The sequence below is a fragment of the Strongylocentrotus purpuratus genome, unplaced genomic scaffold, assembly GCF_000002235.5.
Source record: "Strongylocentrotus purpuratus isolate Spur 01 unplaced genomic scaffold, Spur_5.0 spur5_scaffold_17, whole genome shotgun sequence".
NCBI lineage: Eukaryota > Metazoa > Echinodermata > Echinoidea > Camarodonta > Strongylocentrotidae > Strongylocentrotus > Strongylocentrotus purpuratus.
In genome coordinates, this window is record NW_022145602.1 from 12,807,007 (window position 1) to 12,830,936 (window position 23,930).

Consider the following 23,930-nt stretch of genomic DNA (forward strand, 5'->3'; position numbering starts at 1 on the left):
TGTAGTTTGAAGAATCTACTATACGAAACACGTCTGAGATACATGTACCTGAAGCTACCGTCTCTTGCCCATCGCAGGAAGAGAGGAGATATGATGGACGTTTACAAGTATCTCCATGGCCTATACTGCACCACTCAGACAGACCTACTTTACACGAGGCCATACCCTGAAACTAGAGAAGAAATTTTCACCTCTCGACATCAGGAAATTCTTTTTCACGAATAGATCAGTGGACGCATGGAATAGCCTATCTGAAGAGTTATGCCCCATCTGTAAATGCCTTCAAAAACAAACTCAATAACTCTTGGAAGAAATCACCTTCAGTATATGACCTTGAAAGTAAAAAGAAGAATGCAGAACTATTCCATTCTCCACACACACACCTCGACACAAAACCACAACATACAGAAGTATTGATGCAAATATAACCCTTATTATCAACGTAATAATGCTGTGATTGTCACAATGGGCTCATAAGCTGATGCTTCAAGCCTCAAAAACAAGTAAACAAGTAAACAAGTAAGGATTTCAATCGATTGATGAACAGGCTCTGTCCCCAACATTGATGGATTAAAGTAAAGTAAGTAAAGTATACTATCAAACTTCTTTTTGTCTTGTTGAACATTTGGGCTGTAATGTATCACAATAATCTACATGTAACAAAGAGTAGGGTAAGTTATTATTACTCTGGTCATACATTGTACAGTTTAAATGTACATGTACATGTACATGTAAGTGGTGCATAGCGTATAAAAAACATTGAGGATTTTTACATCTTGAAATAGAGAGCGAGTATGAGCCCGCCAAGGCCACCAGTAACTACAGTACCGGTACATGTAAATTTGATGGCACGCACTGCCATATTGTGGTATAAAATTGACAATTTAAGATGTACATGTACATGTACATGTACATTATACATGTACCCCCCCCCCCCCCCCAAACCTGGATTTCATGTGGTTGCAGGTCCATGAATGCCTTATAATAAAACTAATATTTTGGGACAAAATGTTGCAACCAGAATAGAATGCCTACTTGTATACATTGTACATGTACATATATTGAATTTGAATTTGTATATTTTTGAACGCAGAAATAAAATTAATCAAACAAACATGAATTAATGTTTCGAATATGACTGTGCCAACTTGGATGTTTATCAGTTGTTATACCTACCATACATGAACATGTACAAAGATTGCTTCATCAACCTCTTCATTTCCTCTCCTGCTGTTTCCAGTTTTCAAGATAATCTTTAAAACAAAAAAAATCTTCTGCCAATTAACATGAATTTTGTTTTCATTGAGTTTGCAGTATTAGCCTATTTGCACCATTAGTGCATCATTCATGTATTTTCATGATTACATTCACTTCATTGACACCTATACTGTATGTATTTCCTCTAGATTTGCTTGAAAGTCATCAGGGAATAATCTGAAATTGAAATTATCATATACAGATGGTTGATAATTTATGTCAGTTTGAACAATGTCGGTCTTAAAACTGAACCTTGAGGAACACCACATCTGATTTTCATTTTCATTATTAGTAACCAGGCTAATATAAACACTATGCCATTTCCTTTCCTTTTTGCTTTTTATTCTAAATATCACCATACATGTATGATGGGATAGCAGTACAATGTAGTAAGCAAACCAACCACTTGTTTAGGTGCATATGGAACAAGTTCAACTACATTTGAGTGGTTACACGATTTGAAGTTTTAAACATTCCTTGAATCAATCAATCATAACAATCAATCGGCAGTATACAAACATACATGTACATGTAGTTGTGGCATTTATTGTGGAATGCTTTCATTGAAATATCTGATGCAAAGAAAAATTGGTGAATGGCTGGGTATGTTATTTATTTATTTATTTTTTTTACTTGTGACTCTGTAAATTTCTTGTGACTTTTGTAGTTTCAATTTGTTTGTTTTTCATTTTTTATGTTAATTTTGTCACTTTTGTCACTTTTGTCGTTATGTACATGTACATTGGAGATGAACCTGTCCACATATTACATTCATACTAAGGTGAAGGAGTAACTCCATACAGTACATTAATGTATGTATCATACAGCTACATGTACATGACATGTAGGTTGGCATGCACTGTGAAGACACTAAAAATAACCTGCATTGAAAGTCCCTCAGACCGAGAGCGAAATGAAGGCAACATCCCCCCTGCAGCCAAAATGGGCGCTGCCCTGGACTGCATCATGATTATCATCCACTTCACTCTTCTCTCCCTCTCCGAGCCTGCATGCCTAATTAATGAGATGATGCAGGCTTCGCTAAATTGCTCCCTGCATAATGCATACACAGCCCTAGCTCCGCACATATCTCTGCGCTGTGTGTGCTACATGTAGCTTGCATTGCGATAGAAGTGTAAAGTGTATTCCCACGCCTAGGGCAGCTCGCAGGGAAAGTGTATGCGATTCCGTACTGCTCGTACACATACGAACGTGAAAGACGTGCCGTGCTATGGATGCTACACGTACGAAGTCCAGCAAACGAGATTACAGCTTGCTATGACGAAGGCATTGTAATAATAGGGGTGGATGTCATTTTGTACACCCAATACACACTTACGACGGAGGCTTGTGATAGAAATACACTCTTTTTCTTTTCTTCAGCTGTGTGTATAGCGCTATATTCTTATGCTTCGTATTGAACATACTGTACGCAATTACAGAGGTGCATTGCAGTGTTTATTTGGTTGAAATGTTGGAAGATCAGCACAGGTAGGGAGATGGTTTCTATCTATGATTCAGAGAGACCATTTTATCAATATTACTGGCTTCTTATCAGGAGTCAGCTGTGTCATGTATGATGTTATATGATCAGTTTGGTGATTCCTAGCTTGGCTTTCATTTAAACTCCATTGGAATCTGTAATTGGAGATACATGTACATTGTACATGTACGTGTATGTATTGTCTTGGCACTAAGCTACATGTACATGTACATGTAGGATTAGAATGCTAGAATGCTGGAATGCAAGAAGTATTAGAAAAAATGTGTGCTGGAATTGGAATTGTTTTGATTGACTTGAGATACTGTACATCAAGTAAAGATTATTCAGTGCATACTGTACATGCTGTACATGTATAATACATACAGCATATCAGCATGATGCCATACTGTTACAATCAATAGTCTATAAAGGGATCAACCGCGTTTACATCACTAACTGCACCATTGTTCCTACACAAGTTTTATAAATGGAAGCTTCATGTGCAAGTGACAGGCTCTTTAAAAGGGGATATTGTGACAGTATGGTGTACAATCAGCTCAGCTGTTTCGGGGAGCTCGGTTATTATGTATTTAATTGATTCGCTCTCATTAAACGTCTGTTAACTGTTCAAGTGCGTATTAATATGCAACCCATTTCTTTATCTGTTAGTGGATTGCATAAATGTAGCCATACAGTGAGAACTGTAAAACCAGAAAAATTTCATGCACCCGAAAGTTCACAGTACATGTTTAATGCATTTGTAAACCAACATTTCTTTATACTTTGCAGAAAATTTTCATTGGTTGGGGTAATCATGACATACAACATTTTACAAAGGTATTTTATTCTTCCACCAACCTTAAAAGGATTGGGTAACTTTGTCTCAGATCCTGAAACAAAATCCTGCAATGATAATTATAGTCAGTCAGGAACTCCATGACTTTTACAAGCCGATCTTCTGTCTGATTATCAAGATATTTATGATTGAAAATCGAAACAGTTTTGTGTTTTCTAGTGCTGTAGTCAAACGTTCAACAGTCCGGTATCCGACCGCCCATGGCGGATTCCGTTTTCAATAGGACGGTTTCGTTTTCCCTTTTTTTAAATTTTTTTTTTTTTAAATCGTTTGACCGAAAACCGTCCGGTTTTTACTGGCGGTTAAACGGAATTGGAGATATCCGTGATGTTACAGCACTAGTGTTTTCCTAACGGGTTTCATAACACTACAATCTATTGGGGAAAACGAGTATGGTAAAACCGGTCACTCAAAGATTTTTACTTTTTTGAGGCACTGCTTGATCATTTTGAATAGCAATTTGTTCAGGGCTTCAATATTACACCATGTCACAGACACTGATAACACGTAGGGGCGTACATCTCAGATTTAATATTGTTAAATGATGCCTTTAAAATTCAGATTCTTACGAACCTTTTATTTCTTTTGTGCAGATATTGATGTCGCCGTGCTTTGCAAATCCATCCAGACCGTAGTATAAACACCACACAAAAGAATGGGCGACCAAGAGGTCTCACAAGCAGCCGTCCCTAATGAGTCCGCAGCTGCACCTCCCGCCCCAACAGAGGCTGCCGCGGATGGCGGGGGAGGAGGAGGCATTGGAGGTGCCTTTGCAAATGCGGGCACCAACATGAAGAACAAGATAAGCGACGTGATGGATAAAATTCCTCGTAAGTGAACACAATGTTTCTCCTATTCTGGTGCCCAACCGTGTTGGCATGAAATATACCTGTACAGTTACATTGGTAAAATCTCAACATTGAGGCTGTTCACACCGGCAAAGATAGCGCGTGCTAGACCGCGCTATCTCTGCGGTGTGGGAGGTACAACGTCGTTTCGGTCCGCCCAACAGCGAGCCACGGCGAGCCAAAACGGCGTGCCACTGGAGCACGCGCTAGCGCGCGCTAGAAAAAAGGGGGTGCTACGATAGACCGCGCTATCTCATTGCGGTGTGAACAGCCTCTTTCTTGTTTTATGAAAGTTCAAAAAGCTTCAAGACAAAGATGAGTTCTAGTCATGCAAGAACAATGTGATAGAAACAGGTTGGAAGCAATTGGGGAAAGGCTGATTACGTATACATGTACATGTACATGTTATGTATACATAAGAATTGATGTGTCTTGTGAAGTTTTGGAATGATCGAAATGAAAAGAAATTGACTAGAAATTGTAATAGTCGTTATTTTCCCACACAAAGACATTTTAAAGCCCCCCTTTTTTTAGGTAAGTTCTAAATTAGTATTATCTTTCAAATGCCGTTTGAATTTAAACCTTTCATTTTTTGGCCTGCAAAAGGGACATACCGGTTGTACCTTTAGGTGAATAAAAAGGTTGCGGCAATTTTTGCATCATCATACATGTACAATGTATCTGAACGAATCTTAACATGTTATTGTAAAAACAAATTACAAATCTATCTATGCACCTTATTATTCAGGTTCGGCCTGTTCAGAGACATACATGTACATGTATATTGCAGATTAAGTGGTGATTTTTTTTTTTTAATCTTGTTTTGTCCCTCTCTAGTTCCAACATGGGCTTATTATTCAGGTTCGGCCCGTTCAGAGAAATTTATATTGCAAATTAAATAGTGATTTTTTTTTTTTTAAATCTTGTTTTGTCCCTCTCTAGTTCCAACATGGGCTGTGGTAGCCATTGCCATTGTGGCAGGCCTTATACTCCTCTGTTGCTGCTTCTGTATCTGTAAAAAATGTTGCTGTAAGAAGAGGAAAAAGAAGGAAGGCAAAAAAGGTCTAAAGGGGGCCGTCGACCTGAAGAGCGTCCAGATGCTGGGCAACAGTTATAAAGAGAAGGTAAGTTTGCTTTTTTTCTGATTTCTATTGGCATCATGTCGCTCGCTTTATTTAGGGATATTTCATTTTTTGCATAGCCCAAATCATGTTGCCATGCATGTACATGTATATACATACCATTAGAAATGTAGTCAATAAATAGTCAGTATTTTGTGTTAATTTTGATCGCTCGACTAGCAGCATACTTGTCCAAAAATGCTGCATTTACTGTTTATCCGAGAGATAAAATACCCCTACCCTATTTTTAATGTTATTTTTGTCTTTTACATAAAATAAGGTTGGCTTTGAAGCTGCGCATATCATGCGTATATTAAACTGTAATGAACACGCGTGATAAAATGAAAGGTGAAGTCTGAGGTAAAAAGTGGTCTCAGAATACCAGTTATTTAAAAAAAAAGATGAAATAAGATATTTCAGCGAAAAAAATATTACTCAGAATCCCAACCCCTGGATTTTAAAGTACAATATATTTAATTCATGTTAATATTTTGACATTTTCTTCAAAGACAAAATTCCTGTTCAAAGCAAATTCAATTCAACAGCAATATTTGATTATTGGCCCTGATTTATTTCATTAATTTTTACTGGTTAGGACAATTATGCAATCAAAGAGTGAATATTTGTTTCCCTTCTGTACTCTCAGTATTATTTACTTGTCAAACCATATCATAATGATATTTTTGTCAACTTAATCTATTAAAACATTGCATTATTTCTTTGGTTTCCAGTTCATTCACAAAGATGCAATAAATAATATTCTGTTCTAACTCTATCTCAAAAGAATTGCTGTATTTTCAACCTTGACAATTTAAATTGATTTCAAATTTTGTTTTCTTTTTTGTTGTTGCCATTTTTATGTGATAACAGACAATGTAATTTGGTTTGCTGTATTTTATACAAAATTTTACTTCGATTTTTTTTTATCAAATACGTGTATTTTTTCATTTGTAACACATGGTACTAACGGTAACATACGGTACATACATGTACATGTTTTTATAAAACCATATTTTCTGTATTGTAACTGTACATGTACTTGTCTGTTTGGATTATTTTCTTTCTGAATTTGTTCTTTGAAAGTTAATGGCAGTTTATAGTGAGCTTTCATTTATTTTGTAGACTTCATGTAGTGGTGTGTTACTTTGGTATACTTGTAATTAATGTTATTCCATGTTTCACTAATACTGTACATACACATGTACATGTGTTGTTTGTGTTTCAAAGTGTTGTTTGTGTTTCATTTCAAGTTCTGATAATAATATGCAAGTAACAAATATTGGATACCCCATACGCCAAATTTAAAAATATTTTACTCATATTCTCCTTGTAAAAGCATGTGTTGAGATTTTTCTAGCATAGAAATTTTTAGTGTTGATACATGTTCCGGTACATGTACTTCTTTTTTAATTATTATTTACTACTGTATACTCTAGATTTTTTTTGTAAAAGGTGTCAGTTGTGGATGTTTGATACATATTGATTTTGTATCCCTTCCAATTTTAAGAGTATACTACACTGTACATGTACTTGTGCAAATTGTAGTAGCTAAACTCCTAGGCCAAAGTCTTGACAGACTTATTGTACATACATGCTACTACCCTAATAGACAAAAGCAACAAACAAACAAACAAGCAAAAACAAAATGAAAAATACATTGACAAACGCTCACCAAACTATTCACAGTTTGAAGCTGTTGTCCTGTTTTTCTTTTCTTCTCTATTTCTCTATGTGAGCTATTAGCGATTGAGATTTGGCAGCTACAGTATGTGTAACTTCTCCTTTTTTAACATCTTCCCAAGATGTTTGTGGTAAATTTTTTCTAATTTTCTTTTCTTGTTTTAAATTACATTTCTCCCAGTAAATTTCATATATTTCAAATAGCACCTACATGTAAGGCCATTCCATGGTAGCTGCAACCATGAAAATCTCAGAATATGCAGTTCTGATACAATTTCCAAATGGGAATAGCAAATCGTTTCGATTGTAGTCAAGAAACATTATTTTAAAGCTTAAGTAATATCAGTCTTGAGATGGAGCTACACAACATAACGATTTTATTACTTACAATTTCATCACTTTAGACTCAATTTCAACGATTGTAAAATCGCATATATACTGTATGCTTTCAATATGTTCATTTAAACCAAATTCATGACCCCATACCAAATATTAATTTTTGACATACTGTACATATATACTGTACAATATTTGTTTAACTTGGTAAGGGTATGAAATCAGTTAAACTGTATACTCTCATTGGGCATCGACAAGCTACATGTATAACTGTGACACGTGATCCACCCTATTCACTGTAGTATGCATGCATTGTACATAATTATGTAGCCTGATACTGCATCTTGCTGTGAGTGTTAATATGCTTTCATACTATGACGTATGTAGGAGTGTGCATGCAGCGTGTAATTACCTGCTACAGTGATGTCCGTCCGAGTTTCCGACTACTATCCATCTGCTATCACACACATACATGTATTGAGATTGACAAATGTTGCTTTTATATATTTGACGATATGTGTGCATCCATACAGGACACACATATTGAGATTGACAAATGTTGCTAATAAAATTTGTGGACAGTATGTTTGAGTTGTAAGCATCCATACAGGACACTGGACACACATACATGTATTGAGATTGACAAATGTTGCTAATATATTTGACAATATGTGTGCATCCATACAAGACACACATATTGAGATTGAAAAATGTTGCTAATATATATTGTAGCATCCATACAGGACACACATAGTGAGATTGACGAATAGTGCTAATATATTGGACAGTATGTGTGCATTGTAGCATACGCATCCATACATGGCCATGATGCTCATGTACATTTGTACATGTACATGTACAGTGTATTAAATGCATACATCTCGATCGGAGATATCAAGAAGAAAAAAAACACACATGTGAAACAAGTGATTTGCTCACTGATATCTTCTACTTTCTTAGCATGACAGAAGATGCAAGTTCCATGTTTTTAAAGCATTTCATAACTTTTTTCTCATAATTATATATACACATGTACATGTACATGTACATATTTTTGTTGGTGGGGGGGGGGGGGGGGGGGGTTGATAGTGAACAAACTACAAGTTGTGTTTTTATTCCAGAAGAAAACAAAATAATTCTGCTGAGTCAACTCTTCAATTGAAACAAGATACAATCTCTATAAAAGCACAGTTTAAATTGAACAGAAAGACACAGAAGCAATGAAAATTATGCTCAGAGACCTCATGATTTTTTTTAAAGAGAGCTTTGGTAAAACAAAAAAGAAGGGGAAAGTATTAATAGATGCATACTTTTGACAAGTTTAAGTGATTGTTTTTTTACAAAATGAAAACAAAATTCCTGCAGGGACATTTTACTTGTGTAATGACAAAAATACCTAAAAGCGCTCAGAAATGCAAACAACAAGGAGTCTTTTGTACCTGATAGTAGCATACTCAATGCAAATACACAAAATGTAGGTTATTGCATGCACAGTTCACTGGAGTGTATCTAAATAGTACACAAAGCTTTTACTTCATTCCAGGTAACTTGAAAGACTTAGTTGATTAAATGCATGGGACCGTAAATATTTCCATTGATGAGTGTTCTTTTATCCTTATACCATTAAATTGAGGATGAAGAATGCTTGTTGATTTATGCATACCCATATCAGACAACATGTATTAAGCACATCTTAGTGACAACTGCTCGATTGATTTCAGTTTCAGCACCCAGACATGTTACATTAGGCCTGAACATCAGATCAAGATTGCCAAATATCCCGCTCTTTCAATTATCCAGTTAATTTGCATCTTTATCAGCCTGAAGTTGCAATTAACGGGATATTTGGTCGAGACAATCATCCCAAGATATCTTGGGCTAGTTTGCAATATATCCAGCTATTTGGCAAAATATCCCGCTATTTGTCCGGTGCGTCTTGACCAGCCCAAAGACTCGCACTAGCCCAAACGCTGGGCGAAATATCTCGAGCTAATTTCCTGAGCTTGAGTTTCAAGTTTCGAGGTCGAGTCTCGAGCTGATGAAGACGTGATTTGTAACTTCTGGATTATTTTCCAAATCAGAAATAGCAGCCTATTTGTCAATCTCAAGCTGATGAAGACATACCTACAAAGCTTTCTGAAACACCTAAACTACAGCTGATGAACTTTCATGTTGACTTCTCAAGGATTATTGACAAGTGGGCAGTTTTCTCTCATTTGTGTAAATAAAACACAGAAAAAACAACAACAAAATTGTTTAATATACAGGTCTATTACAGAACATTTTACATGACACTAATCTTGCCTTATTATAATACTAATCTCCATGCCTTCATTTAACACTTTAGAAACGCTTTTCAGGAAGTTTGAGGCGTATTTTGTACAGTTCATCTGCTTTTGATATAAATATATTACATTAGAAATATACATGAAATAGTCTTGACAAAAAAATCCTTTAGAAAAATACATTGTAAATATAATAAACAAGTGATACCACATGTACATGTATTGGTAAAGAATACCAGAACAGATTATAACTATTTAGGAGGAAAGAATACATATACAAAATTCCAGCGAAGCCTTCGGACTATTCGCTTGGTTGATCTTCTCCAGTATCTTTACAGCTTTAATTATATGTATATCAGTTCCAAATCTTGTCTTATTTTGAAAAAGGAGGTTATTGGAAGAGCAATTCATTTCGGGAGGATAGTTCTTCTATGATTTTTATCCAGACTGACATAAAAAGAATTCAAAGAAAGCTCACTACAGTGTAATTATAGGTATTATATTATAAGTAAAGAGTAAATGGGTGTCCTCTGCTAAATAAGGGCAATTCCTCGGACGATTCGCTTCGTTGATGTCCTCCAGTATCTGCAAAGTCATCCAGCTGTGTGCCATACTGTCTGAAATTATATTTCAGACAGTAATTACATGTACACTCACACTGTATAAATAATAATAAATAAAGTATAAATTGCTCTGCCATCTAAAATAATATTTAGAATTATCAAAATATGTATCATATCGTCGCTGTTTTCACGAAGTGACGGTAGTGAAAAAAAATTGCATTCACTTTGCGTTAAGATTTTCCTCACTACCGTCACTTCGTGAAAACAGGGAGGATATATATCATATCTGGTAAAAAAAAATCAGAAAAGGGATCTAAATGCAGCAATAAAACATGACAAAGTATACATTTTCACATATTTTTAGAGCAGAAAACGCCATTTTGGCGGCCATTTTGTTTTTGCTTATATCTCAAATTGCTCAAGGCTGACAGAGCTCCAGTTTTTTGCTTGTTCACAGTGAATACCTAGACAATCAGAATCCATTAAAAAAACAACTTATTTCACCAAAACAAGGTTAGGCCCCAAATCCGGGTTTGGCTGCCGGGCTACATGTACCCATGGCTCACCCTGAGTACAAATGCATTTCTTAATGTTTACCCTGTCCCTCCCACTTAAATATCCTTGAAGGTGCTGTTAAATCTTCTTTCAAATAATTTGTAAATGGTCTAGCCAGTGCAAGCATTAATAATTAAAATGTATGATACTTCGATCATCCCTTTGAAAGCACGTTCTATTTCAAGTTTTGCATTGTTTAACATATATAGAACAACATGTACCGGTAGTGTAATAATACTGTATGCACACATGTCGTATAGGACCAATGATACCGGTGTACACGTACATTGTACATGTACTGTGTATATATCTCCATGGTGGAGTGATACCTTATGATGCGTACACTAGAGACACAGTCATTTATTGATGGACCTGGCATGAGCAAGAAGAAAATCAATAAGAAACGTGGCTCATCTTGCCTACCCATAATTACGTATGCGCCCTTTTGAAACACAAATTGCACCACGGTGGAATTGGACAACACACAGACAATGGATGACAGATTGGTGCCTCTTGTCATTGGGGAGGGGGCTGGGCAGTAGGGCGGGGGAGGGGAGGGGGGGGGGGGTGTCAAGGGATGATAGTAAATAATAGTATAACTGTAAGTGTTAATTGTAAATGTAGATTGTAGAACCTGATTTTGAAACCAAAAGCTAACAAAGCTACATGTACATGTACCGGTAATGCAATGATTCAAACATGTTTTCGAGGCAGGTTGTTAACTCTCTGTTATGTGGTTGAATAAATCACCCTTCTGGCAGCACCCCTGCATGTACAGTGTACATTGCACAAAATATGTAATTGAATTAAATTCAGTCATTACATAGAGATTTATGACAATTACACAATTGAAAGGAACTTCAGGAATCGGGATTGAACGACGATATCAAACCACCTTGTATTTTAAATTTCTATTTTGCTTCAAAAGAAACATACAGATTTACTGTATATGTCGGCTGGTATACATGTACTTAATGTATCTGTGATATTTAACTTTATGTAGTGAATATTATTTTTGTTTCATATACATGTACATTGTTAAACCTGTACCTGTGATTTTCTAATCCAATATTTATGGGTGGTATTTTTCTATAATCTGTAACTGAAAGAGTGTGTACAATGTGGAGCTGATCAAGTATTGGTGTTTTGTGTAACTTTTTCTCTCTGTTTTTATGGTGGGGGGAATTAGTGTTAGTAATATACAGTATACATATATTTGGCATCTTGCATGTTTTCAGGTCTGTCTGTGTTTGTGAATTGTAATCTACAAGTTCCCTATTCATACTTTTTATAGCATGCCTTCTCACAGATACTCTCATATTCATGGTAAACATAACATTCATCCTTCCAATGCATTAATTACAGTGTATATACCTCATTGTATATGACCTTTGACCCTCATTGTATATGACCTTTGACCCTCATTGTATATGACCTTTGACCCTCATTGTATATGACCTTTGACCCTCATCAAGGATAATTCCCCATCTGAGTCCTTGGTATCATTTGTCGTGAGTGCATTTGAACCATTGTGGATGAGCATTTCATTCATTACATATCTCCCTGTTTTTTTAATTTTTATGTTTAAATTTCATGCCTTGACGAAAACGCTCATCCCAATCGCCGCATTTCGTTGTCTTCATATTCCTTCTGCACCGTGAGTTTTGATTCTAAGAATATTTTACCTATAAAAAAAATGCCAAATTCAATTACTGTATATTTGAATCTGTGATGTTATGTGATGTCTGAATGGCAAAGAAGCTAAGAATTTTTGGGATGAAAGAGTTGGGAATTAGCAAGTTATACATTCATGTGCACATACTATATATCCAAAACATACCGGTATGTGTTTTCAGGGAATACACAATGTGTACAGTACATGTATGTACAATGTACATGTAGGTCTGTACTGTCTTGTACTTGCTTGATAAAGGAAACAACACATATCGTTTGGCTCCATGTCGAATACAGTTTGTAAATCATGATTGGCATTGTTTTCCCTTTTTTTGATGTACACATTCTAATATTATAGATGTTTATTTTCATTTTTATATATTTTGGGGGCGTCTAAGTATATGTCCAACCATATCCATCACACACTCCATACTGTATATTACCGTCCGGTGTATACCTTGGGTGTGTACACTGTCTACATACCCATTTCATTGATCAGCCAATAGGTTGTTGGATAGGGCAAAAGGTAAAATGGCAGGTGATCTGTTGGAATGCTCCAAGTCTCGTAATTTCCTCTTCCGTTTTCATCGTGGGTCCAATTTAAGGGGTAAATCTTGTTGATGTATATATGTACATATACATGTAGTAGGCCAGGATAGGGTCTCACAGAACCGTCAAATGTGTAAATAATTTTTGAATGTGTGGTGGAACTTATTTCTAATTATTAAAACCATCCTGAATTCCTGATGAAAACTGTTTATCAATTAACAGACATGTACACATGGGCCCCCATTTTTTTTTTTAACTGCAGACCCCATTTGAAATTTATAGCAAAAATCTTCATTCTCATAGACCTTCAAAATTCTCTTAAAAGACTCTTAGAAAATGGTGATCTGGAGCCGTTCTAATTGATAAGTTGAATGGGATCATTGGGATAACATACATGTAAGCTGTGTGTTGGAAATTTATGTTAAATCAGTTCGATTAATTTTGGTTATTCAAAAGCGAATGGATGATCAAATTTATTCAAGAACAAGTGGCCAATAATCTTTTGCAGGTACATTAAGAAACGTCTAGAATTGCAAATTTTTAGATTAATATGAGTTGCATTGTAATTGTGTACATGTGTGGGTTTGCTGGTAGTTTTACCTTTAATAATTCAACAGTGCTTTATTATTCATAAATCTGATTGGAGGTGGTCTTTTATTCATCCATATCAATCATTGTCTTTATTATTTGCATGGATATTAAGCTCATATTTTATTCATGAGCCTGATCAGAGCTGGTCTTTTGATCGAGTCATCCATGGAACATTGAGTCTTTGTTCCTCTTCAATTTTAAGAGGATCTATGCTAATGAGCTCATGTTCATGTTTTATTCATGAGTCTGATCAGAGCTGGTCTTTTGATCAAGTCATCCATGGAACATTGAGTCTTTGTTCCTCTTCCATTTTACCAGGATCTATGCTAATGAGCACATACTTTATTCATGAGTCAAATTGGAGCTGTCCTTCTTTGTATCCATGTACAGTGTATCAATGAATCTTTGTTCCTCATCAGTTTTTCGTGTGTATGCGAATGTGCTCATGTTTTATTCAGATGTCTGTTTGGAACTGGTTTTTCCTGCATCCATCATTGAATCTGTTGAATTATGTTCATCATTTGTTTTACATGGGTATTTCTGATAATGAGTTCATGTTCTATTCATGAGTCAGATTAGAGCGGGGGGGGGGGGGGGGGGGGTACCTCCATGTACCAATGACCTTTTGTACTAGATCTATGATAATAAGCTCATGTTTTATTCATGAGTCTGATCTTTTGTACATCCATGAGATAATCAATGAGTCCTCAAGTTCATGTTTTATTCATGAATCAGATTAGAGCAGGGAGGGGGGGGGGGGTGCCTCCATCTACCAGTGACCCTGTGTTCTAGATCTACACTGTATATCTACATGTATGCTAATGAGCTCATGTTTTATTCATGAGTCTGATTGTAGCTGGTCCTTTGTGCATCCATGAGATAATCAATGAGTCCTCAAGTTCATGTTTTATTCATGAATCAGATTAGAGCAGGGAGGGGGGGGGGGGGGGGGTTGCCTCCAACTACCAGTGACCCTGTGTTCCTGATCTATATCAACATGTATGCTAATGAGCTCATGTTTTATTCATGAGTCTGATTGGAGCTGGTCTGTTTGTGCTTCCATGGGATAATCAATGAGCCCTCAGCTGTCATTAGAGGGCTGCTTAATTAGCTTTATTGGCCCAGCAGCTGTGTTCCTGCCTGCTTTGACTAGAAGACTAATTATTCATGCATACAAGCTTTGTCATAAATTTGTAGAAGAGCCCCATGTAATTCCTACATGTATAATATACAGTAGTAAGCCAGGCCCTTTTGCCTATTTGGGGGTTTGAGTTAATTTTCACAACATCAAACAAGACTGCAGGATTCTTAGCCCCAAATCTGTTAACTGTTTACAGATCCTTATGTTGGCAAACAAATATTCCTTTGTCTGCTTTGTTACGGTACATTTTTATTCTGTCTTTAACTTATTAAAAGATCTAATAGGGAGTGAGATCATTTTCTATTGAATTTATTTCATTTAATAAAAAAAACACTAGGAAACACAAATCATGCAAATATGAAGGTTTGACCTATGGTATAACTAAGGATGCATTGCACACGAATATTAATTTTGAAGTTGGCTGCATACATGTTGATTGATATGAGATGCCTGTGTAGCTATGTGTGCTGAGAGAGAAAGAGAGAGAGAGAGAGAGAGAGAGAGAGAGAGAGAGAGAGAGGGGAAGAAGAAGAAGAAGAAGAGAGAGAGAGAGAGAGAGAGAGAGAGAGAGAGAGGGGGGGGGGGGAGGGAGAGGGAGAACGGAGAGAGAGCGGATAGAGGGGGGGGGGGAGACTTGTTCAAACAATTAATCATTAATTTACAGGATAGCAATATACCAGAAGCTACCTCACTGCATGGATGCACAGTGTTTCGTAATTTCATTATAGTCTTTTCATCAAATCATTAAGTTTTAAACAAATCCATGTTAATTGTAGTTTTCATCAACTTTGGTGAATGTAACACAAAATGAAAATAAATAAATAGATATCAGTGGCGATTGATTACCACTCCCGCATCATAGTGGTTCATACACTCAGTTTGAAACCGATCCCCCTAATAGAAGGTCTGAACTCTAGACTACATGTACCTGCCGAGGTCAAGATTATATATTATCATTCCCTGGTTTTATTGCATGGCATGGTGTATATGCACAAGTGATATTCTACAAGCCATGATCGGAATAGCCTTGAGCATCATTGGCTGCCCTACATGTAATTCAAACACCGGTCTATCGAAACAGTTGACACTGCGTATATATTTTCTTATTATTTCACAAGCTCTATTACTAGTTTGCACATTAAACATTCATACATGATGTCATTGCAAATAATAATTTGTCTTTCGTGTGAGACAAATATTTTAAACAATGTACATGTAGGTTTACAGAGAGTTTTGCAGTAACCCAACCAAGCAAATTATATTAGCTTTGTCAAGCCCCCCCCCCCCCCCCTCCCCACTTTCAATTGTCTTTTGATCATAATCTAAACTGTGGCCATCTGACTTTTGACAATTTGCTTCATGACCAAACGAGAAATCACTGCAAAGTGTACAAATTCAACATGCACCTTTTCAGGCCTGATACTATCAATTTCATTTACTGTTCTTGTTTATGTTTTATTAGTTATTATATTTATTAGTTAATTTGAACACTAATTGGTAGCAGGAACAAAAATCATGGTAAAGTACATTCATACATTTACATGTACATGCCATATACCCTGTACATATACACTGTACATGTAGGTGTTATTTGCTATTTTCATATCTAACATAGATTTTTGCCCAACTTGTATCCTCACTTTTAGGGCTGAATCAATGCTTGCTTCAATATAGTGTACATGTACACTGGCAACTGTGTACATGTATGTTAAATACTATATGTGCAGGAATACAAACTAACTTTTGTATTTGGGAAACAGATGGACATTTTTAGGGTTGGTACACATGAGCCCTACATTGTATGTAAGAACTTAGAATTTTGACATTTAGGGGGATCCGAATCTAGATTTTAGCGCCCTTGTGTCCCTAGCGCCTGATAGTGTCAAGCCATTATAATGTTTGTTTATGGATTACAGATTACAGGTTGTTGCCTCTTTTTCAGCCCATGTTACATCACTGTTTTAGGCTTCATAGTATTAGTAAATCAGAGGAAATGGAGCTCCAAAGATTTTTGGTTCAGTTTACAGACTAATTCAGTTTTAAGTTCATATTCTTTTTTGGTTGTGTTTTATTTAGTTTTTACCATTTTGAATCAGTTGTTCTTTACCTATTGTTCATACTTCGTCTTAACGAATTTTCAAGTTTATGCCAGTTTTACATCTAACTGAGATATTTTCTCCATTTGGATAACTCACATTTATTTTGAGTTGAACATTTTATCTCTTTTCTATGTTACATATTTTTTTAGTAGCATGCATAATATGTAAGAATGACCGGAATCTTTCAATTTTTCTAGTTTATATGTATACAAAGAGAAAGTATACATACATATACATGTACAGTAGGTTTGTTACAGCCTCTTTATTGTGATTGCGTTGAATTTACCCTCTTTATTGAGTTGTTCTTGACTTATACCCAAATCCTTATTAGTATTAGTTCCACATCTAACTGAGATGTATGCATGAATTGTTCACAAATTGTTCACAAATTTACCCCTACACCTACAGTATGTTTGGACTTGTGTTACATGTCAACTTGAGGCAGAGTCCATTTAATAGTTTTACTGCTAGATACAAATAGCAGCATCAACAATTTTCTAATACAAGCTCTTTACTTCAGCTGCCTCTAATTTTTACTCTTTTATGGGTTGTTCCTTTTTCTTTCATGGGTTGTTCCTTTTTTCTTTTATGGGTTGTTCCTTTTTTATATTTTGATTTCAGTCTCAAGTTTTATGGAATTTCAGTCTAAGTGAGACGTTTGCATGAATTATTGAAAATGTGATCCACATGTTTGGACTTCAATCAATGCATGGTTACAGTTACACATAGATGTGTTTTAAGTCCATGGATGTGAGGTCTTCATGTATCTCTCCTATCTTAGTTCTTAGCTGGGTATAGGGACATCAAAAGGTCCATTACAAGAAAAAATCCAGGCCAGAAAAGCGGGACTTCGAGTAGAGTTAGGGACTATCGAGAGAAATATGTGAAGCAGACGCTGAAACAGAAACTATCCACAGTGATAGAGGCAGCAGACGAAGAAGAGGAGAAACTATTAGCAGTCAAACCACAGTGTGTACGTAGGTAGAAACAGGGAATGGAGTAGGTTGGACTGTGACAATATTTTAGTTGTGATGATAGATAACACAGATTGAAGAGGATGGGACTACAGTGAGAATTTTAGGATATGAAATTTTAAATAACTTAGTAGCGGCATTACAGTGTGTATTGGTGGAACTGAGAGTTTTAGGATGAAAGAAAATTATAAGGCAAACGTTTTAGGATTAAAATGAATTTAAAGGCAGGGACACCTCAATGTAGGTACAATAGGTAACACAGAATGAAATAGATAGGACTGTGTCAGATTTAGCTGTGAAAGTATGTACTAATGGAGTAACATAAGGTAACACAGAATGAAGTAGGAGGGAATGTGCATTTTAAACTGCTAGCACAACAGTGCATACTGTACATACATTTAGTTAACACAGATTGAAGTGGATGGGACTGTGTCTCATTTCTAGCTGTGGTGCCACACTGTGTGCATGTGTGTGTAACTCAGAATGTAGTTAGTGGGACCATACTATAAGAAGTAGTGGCCATAGAGCATTTGTAGAATATGTACATTAGGTACCGGTATATTAACAGTGTAGAGTGAGTCAGACTGAGTAGTAGTAGCAGTGGGAATAGTTTCTTAATTCCATTTGGGATTAAATTTTGATGAAGGGCTTCTAGGCATAAACATGCAGGAAGATTTGTGATGCCCTCTTGACTACCAATCAAGATTGATGATCTTGAGATTAGATACAGTACCAAGCATAGAGCATTGACCGTTCACACAATTTCTTGCTGTTTGCTGCCTCAAGATCGCTGGAGCGAAGTGAGAATGAATAGCATGAGTCCCTATGCAGTGAAGGATTAATTCTTTTCATCCAGATAATGTTTTTTCATCCAGATAAATATGTTCACCTTACTTGAGCAGAGGTGCGTTTCAAACTCAATTTGGTGTTCTTTTTCAGGAAGCTATTTTAACGAATGGTAGCACTGGCCCTGGAGGCTGTCTTTGTTGTTGAAACTGTAATAATTCTCCTTAGGTCAGACATAGAACAAGCCTCATTTTCTTCAATATACAAGTGTCATCACTGTAAAATTAGGGAGTAGATTGTCTAAGTCTGAAACAAAATAGAATAATGTTCGAGTCGGGCCCGGCTTTCCAGCGATCAATTGTACATTGTTCTACTTTAGTTGCAGTATACGATCGACCATAAGATTTCTCAGGCATGTTTCGTCCATTATAACTTTCATAGAAATCACAACTGGACCATCAAGGTAAACGGTTTACAACCCTGAAGTAGAGCATTGTCATTGAACCCAAACGCTATTAAAGCATGAAAAGATTTTCTGGTTGAAGAAATCTTTTCTATTTCAAATCATGGCAATGGCATTCAAGAGAATTTGTGTTAGCCAACATAAGGATCTGTAAACAATAAATAGATTTGGGGGATAAGAATCCAGGGGAGTGTTTCACAAAGACTAAGATCGACTTTAAGTTGGACTTAACTGTGGCAGGCCATTCATGCCACTGTTTTCTCTCACCATACTGGCATTGGTATCTCAAGGGACATACAAATCATGGTCAAAAATCTACAGAATTTACACTTTTTAATAGTTCATTATTGAAGGAAAAATATTATCTAAAGATAATAATGGTGAGAGAAACCTGGTGGGTGTTTCACAAAGATCCTAAGTTGAACTAATCTCTAAGTTGGACTTAAAATTTATGGAAAGCTGTTAACATCTATGAAAATATTTTGTAAAAGTTATTTAAAGCGGCATAAAATGTTGATACAAATCATTACTATTTTCTAGTTTCTACTATCAAAGAAATTTCTTGTTCTTGATGTGGAATTCATAAAAAGTCATAAAAAATCATAAAGTACTCGAATTGTTGCCTTTAAAATATATTTTATTTTAAGGCTGCAAATGGCTCTCCATAATTCCACAAGTCCAACTTAACTTTAGTTTGACTTAGGATCTCTGTGAAACACCCGCCAACAGTTTTGTTTGATGATGTGAAAATTAACTCACACACAACTGAGCAGCTGGTATTTTCAGCAGGATCAGAGGAATACAAAGGACTATTACTTGTTCATTTTGAGTAGTCCTTTCAATGATATTTTTAATAATTTGTTTTGTTTGCAAAAATATGTTGAGGATTTGTAAACAGAAAACACTTTGAACTTTGGGGTCAATTCTTGTACTGTGATTATTAACTTAAATTCATGAACAAGGAACACTTAAAATCTGTGTGTAGAGAGAGAGAGAAAGAGAAAGAGAGAATGATGGGGGACTTATTTCACTAGTTTGAGTTTCCCCCTTCAAAATAATTGTTGATAGCATTGACATACCAGTATTTTCTCCTTTTCTGTCTTGTTTTGGCCAAAAAAAAGGGTGTAGTTATAAGTCCAATCTATGTACTGACATAGTCTGACTGAACTTTTTCATAATACATATAAGTCCGCAGAAATCCATGATATACACCCACTTATATGTACCAGTAGTACCTCATAGTCAGAATTGTAATATTACTTCTGCATGCATGGAATAGAAGTTATTGTGCATTTAACCTGTTTTAATTGATGACCTCATTTTGATGATGGAGACAGCATTGTGAAGTAGGGCGTGTTGGTGTGACTGTTTAATGACAAATATTATTGAATACTTGGAGTGGTCCCTGTGCATACATAATACAGGTTGGAAGCCTCTATGTGTAATGTGAATGGCGGTGCAATGAGAATGAACATATGGTTTAGAACCGAGCTCATGTAGAGTGTATTGTAGAGGGAGGGCACTCGGGGAACACTTGGGGAAAATAGAATAGAATGGGTTAGGATTTAAGGATTATATTAAAACCAAAGGGGAGAATGATAAGAGAGAGAGTAAGGAGAGAGGGATGAGGTGGGGAGGAAGGATACATGGGGTAGGGAAGGAAGGAGGGAGGGAGAAAGAAAGAAAGAAGAGAGAAAGATGGCGGAGGGGAGGGATATTACAGGAGAAAAGAAAGTAAGAGAGACACAGAAAATGGTACATGCGGAAGAGTTGGGGCATTGTGTGTATGTATGTGTGTGTGAGAGAGAGGGAGAGCACAAACTATCAAACTGCCATGACAGGCACATTTTGACGGACAGATATAGATTTCATTTTCAGTATTATGGGAGCTATAATTATATTCTCAAACAATACCGTTACTCAAGTAGAAGATGCACGTAATCTCATTCAATCTGTCAATTGTAATATCCCAGTCAGGCCCCTAAGAAATATGGATGACATGTATTGACACATTCTTCTTGTTAGATGATGAATATCACATATATATTATTCATTAATGATCAATCTTTGAGAGAAATGTGGAGGGGAGGAGAGAATGGGAGATCAGAGAGAAAAGGAGATGGGAAAGGGGAGGGAGAAATAATCATTGGAAAAAGTGGAGCTACAGAAGTTGATTGCAAAAGATAGAACAATAAACAGAAAGAAAGACAATCTCAAAAATGTAGAAGGGATTAAACAAACAAAGAGAGAGAGAGGGGGGGGGGGTAGAATATAAGAGGATAACATCAGACATGGAAAAAGCTTACTGGTAGGAAGGGTTGGAGAGTTCAAGAGAGTAAGATTATGTTTACCATGGAGAGAAACATAAATTGAAATACATTAAATGGGTCTATTCGTTGTTAATATTATTATCACATAATCATCCTTTTCATCATTATTATCTACTATATTAACATGATTTTTAAATCAGCATTATTACTACATGTATCATTATCCTCATCATTTCCTAGTCATAAATGTCATCTCTACTATTTCCTTATGATCATCGTGATGATCATCCTTATCACCATCAATGTATACTGCAACATCAATTCGTCCCATATAATATATGAATCTATTCTCCTTCAGAGATGTTTATAGTCTTCCAGTTATTCAGATTAAAAGGCAGACCACTCCATTCATCTTCCTGTGACAAATTCATCTTGTTGAAATTCATTTTATATTCATTTATCAGTATCCTGATGTAACATCATTTTAGAGAATGAGATAAATATCTCCCTTTTCAGCTTCTCGTCATACCGCTCCTCAAATATGACCTTTAAGGAAGATGACCTTTTCAGAAAATCTTGTATGCCTGCAGTGTCGAAACGCTCTATTGCCCATGAGGATCTAATGTTGCCATCAAATTGGCAATGGCTCAGCTAAAAGAGAGTCAGAACCATACATTTATTTGAAACACATTATACATGTATGTAGACCAGCCAAGGTGGTTTCATACAATGGAGGTTAATTTGCCAACATCATTGTTGGCCTTAAGGCTAAAGATACGAGATGGATGTTCTCATATTACATTGAGGTGCCTACATATGATTGGGTGTGTGGTGCCATATGGAAAATATGATGAGGGTGTGTCAATTTGTGTGTTTGCATAATATACAGACTTATTTAAAGGTGAATTAGGGCATTGTTTTATTGTGCTCAGACTATATTGTATGTAGTCATTTTGATTCCAAGTGATGTTTTTTCCCCCCCTCAAATAAATGGAAATCATTTAACAATGTTTTTCATTTTATAATGCCTTAAAAAAAGAACATCACATTTGTTCAATGTGTGCCACTTAATGGCACATGTGCAGTTGTGCAAGTACATTTAAAAAAATTATTATACAAATTCAGACAAAACATTGCATGATGCAGATCCTGTCTAAAATCTTTTTTCAAAAGATGAATACGAGTTTGGAGGGAGGTGATGCAAATGACTTTGTGAATGCTGTAATGTTAACCTTTTTATTTATATTGAACAATCAATGAATAGCTTGTGAAATATTACACTTGATTTTGCAAATATTTTCTAGACATGAAAGTTTCTGCTTTGACATCTGCCAAGCCTAAACTGTCAAGAATCTGCCATGAACATAGTTCAGAAGAGCACCATTATATCTTTAACTGAATTGTATAAAACTTTTTTTCCTCACCAATTTATGAAACTTGTTCCAGGATCACTTGATTGGCAGTCACCTTCTAACAGTTACTCAATTCTTAACTTCTTCAGCCTGATGTCGATGATCTTTAAACAAAAAAACCCCACAAACTACAACATAAGATCAGACACATTTTTCTGTGACAATGAATGCAAAGTCTGCCACAAATCGTGGCAAGAATTAATATTGGATCAGCGTTTAACTTGGCTCTCTTTATTTCTCTTGACACCTTCAGATCCAGCCTGATGTCGATGATCTTTGAACAAAAAAAATCCCACAAACTACAACATAAGATCAGACACATTTTTCTGTGACAATGAATGCAAAGTCTGCAACAAATCGTGGCAAGAATTAATATTGGATCAGCGTTTAACTTGGCTCTCTTTTTTTCTTTTGACACCCTCAGATCCAGCCTGATGTCGATGATCTTTGAACAAAAAAATCCCAAAAACTACAACATAAGATCAGACACATTTTTCTGTGACAATGAATGCAAAGTCTGCAACAAATCGTGGCAAGAATTAATATTGGATCAGCGTTTAACTTGGCTCTCTTTTTTTCTTTTGACACCCTCAGATCCAGCCTGATGTCGATGATCTTTGAACAAAAAAATCCCAAAAACTACAACATAAGATCAGACACATTTTTCTGTGACAATGAATGCAAAGTCTGCAACGAATCGTGGCAAGAATTAATATTGGATCAGCGTTTAACTTGGCTCTCTTTATTTCTTTTGACACCTTCAGATCCAGCCTGATGTCGATGATCTAGATAACGGAGGGGACGAAGAAGGCGATACCGACTCCGTTAAGTCTGAGATCAAGCTCGGAAAGCTACAGTTCTCGCTGGATTATGACTTCCAAGAAGGAAAGGTGAGTTGTGTTGGTTTTAAAAGCATCGTTTAACAAATATGTTAAATCTGAGATGCACGGCCCTCCTTGTTATCAGTGTCTGTGATACCGTGTCATA

General features: G+C 36.0%; 1 protein-coding gene across 4 annotated transcripts in view; it reads left to right on the forward strand.

The window, feature by feature from the left end:
* LOC373478 (synaptotagmin I) overlaps positions 1-23,930 on the forward strand; it is a 38,105-nt gene that overhangs the window by 1,864 nt on the left and 12,311 nt on the right. For 2 of the 4 annotated variants that reach the window (XM_030987727.1, NM_001165990.1), the window contains 3 exon segments: positions 4,190-4,426; positions 5,387-5,568; positions 23,714-23,833. In XM_030987727.1, the coding sequence (XP_030843587.1) occupies positions 4,252-4,426; positions 5,387-5,568; positions 23,714-23,833 (477 nt within the window). In that variant the 5' untranslated portion in view covers positions 4,190-4,251. 4 annotated transcript variants of the gene reach the window in all.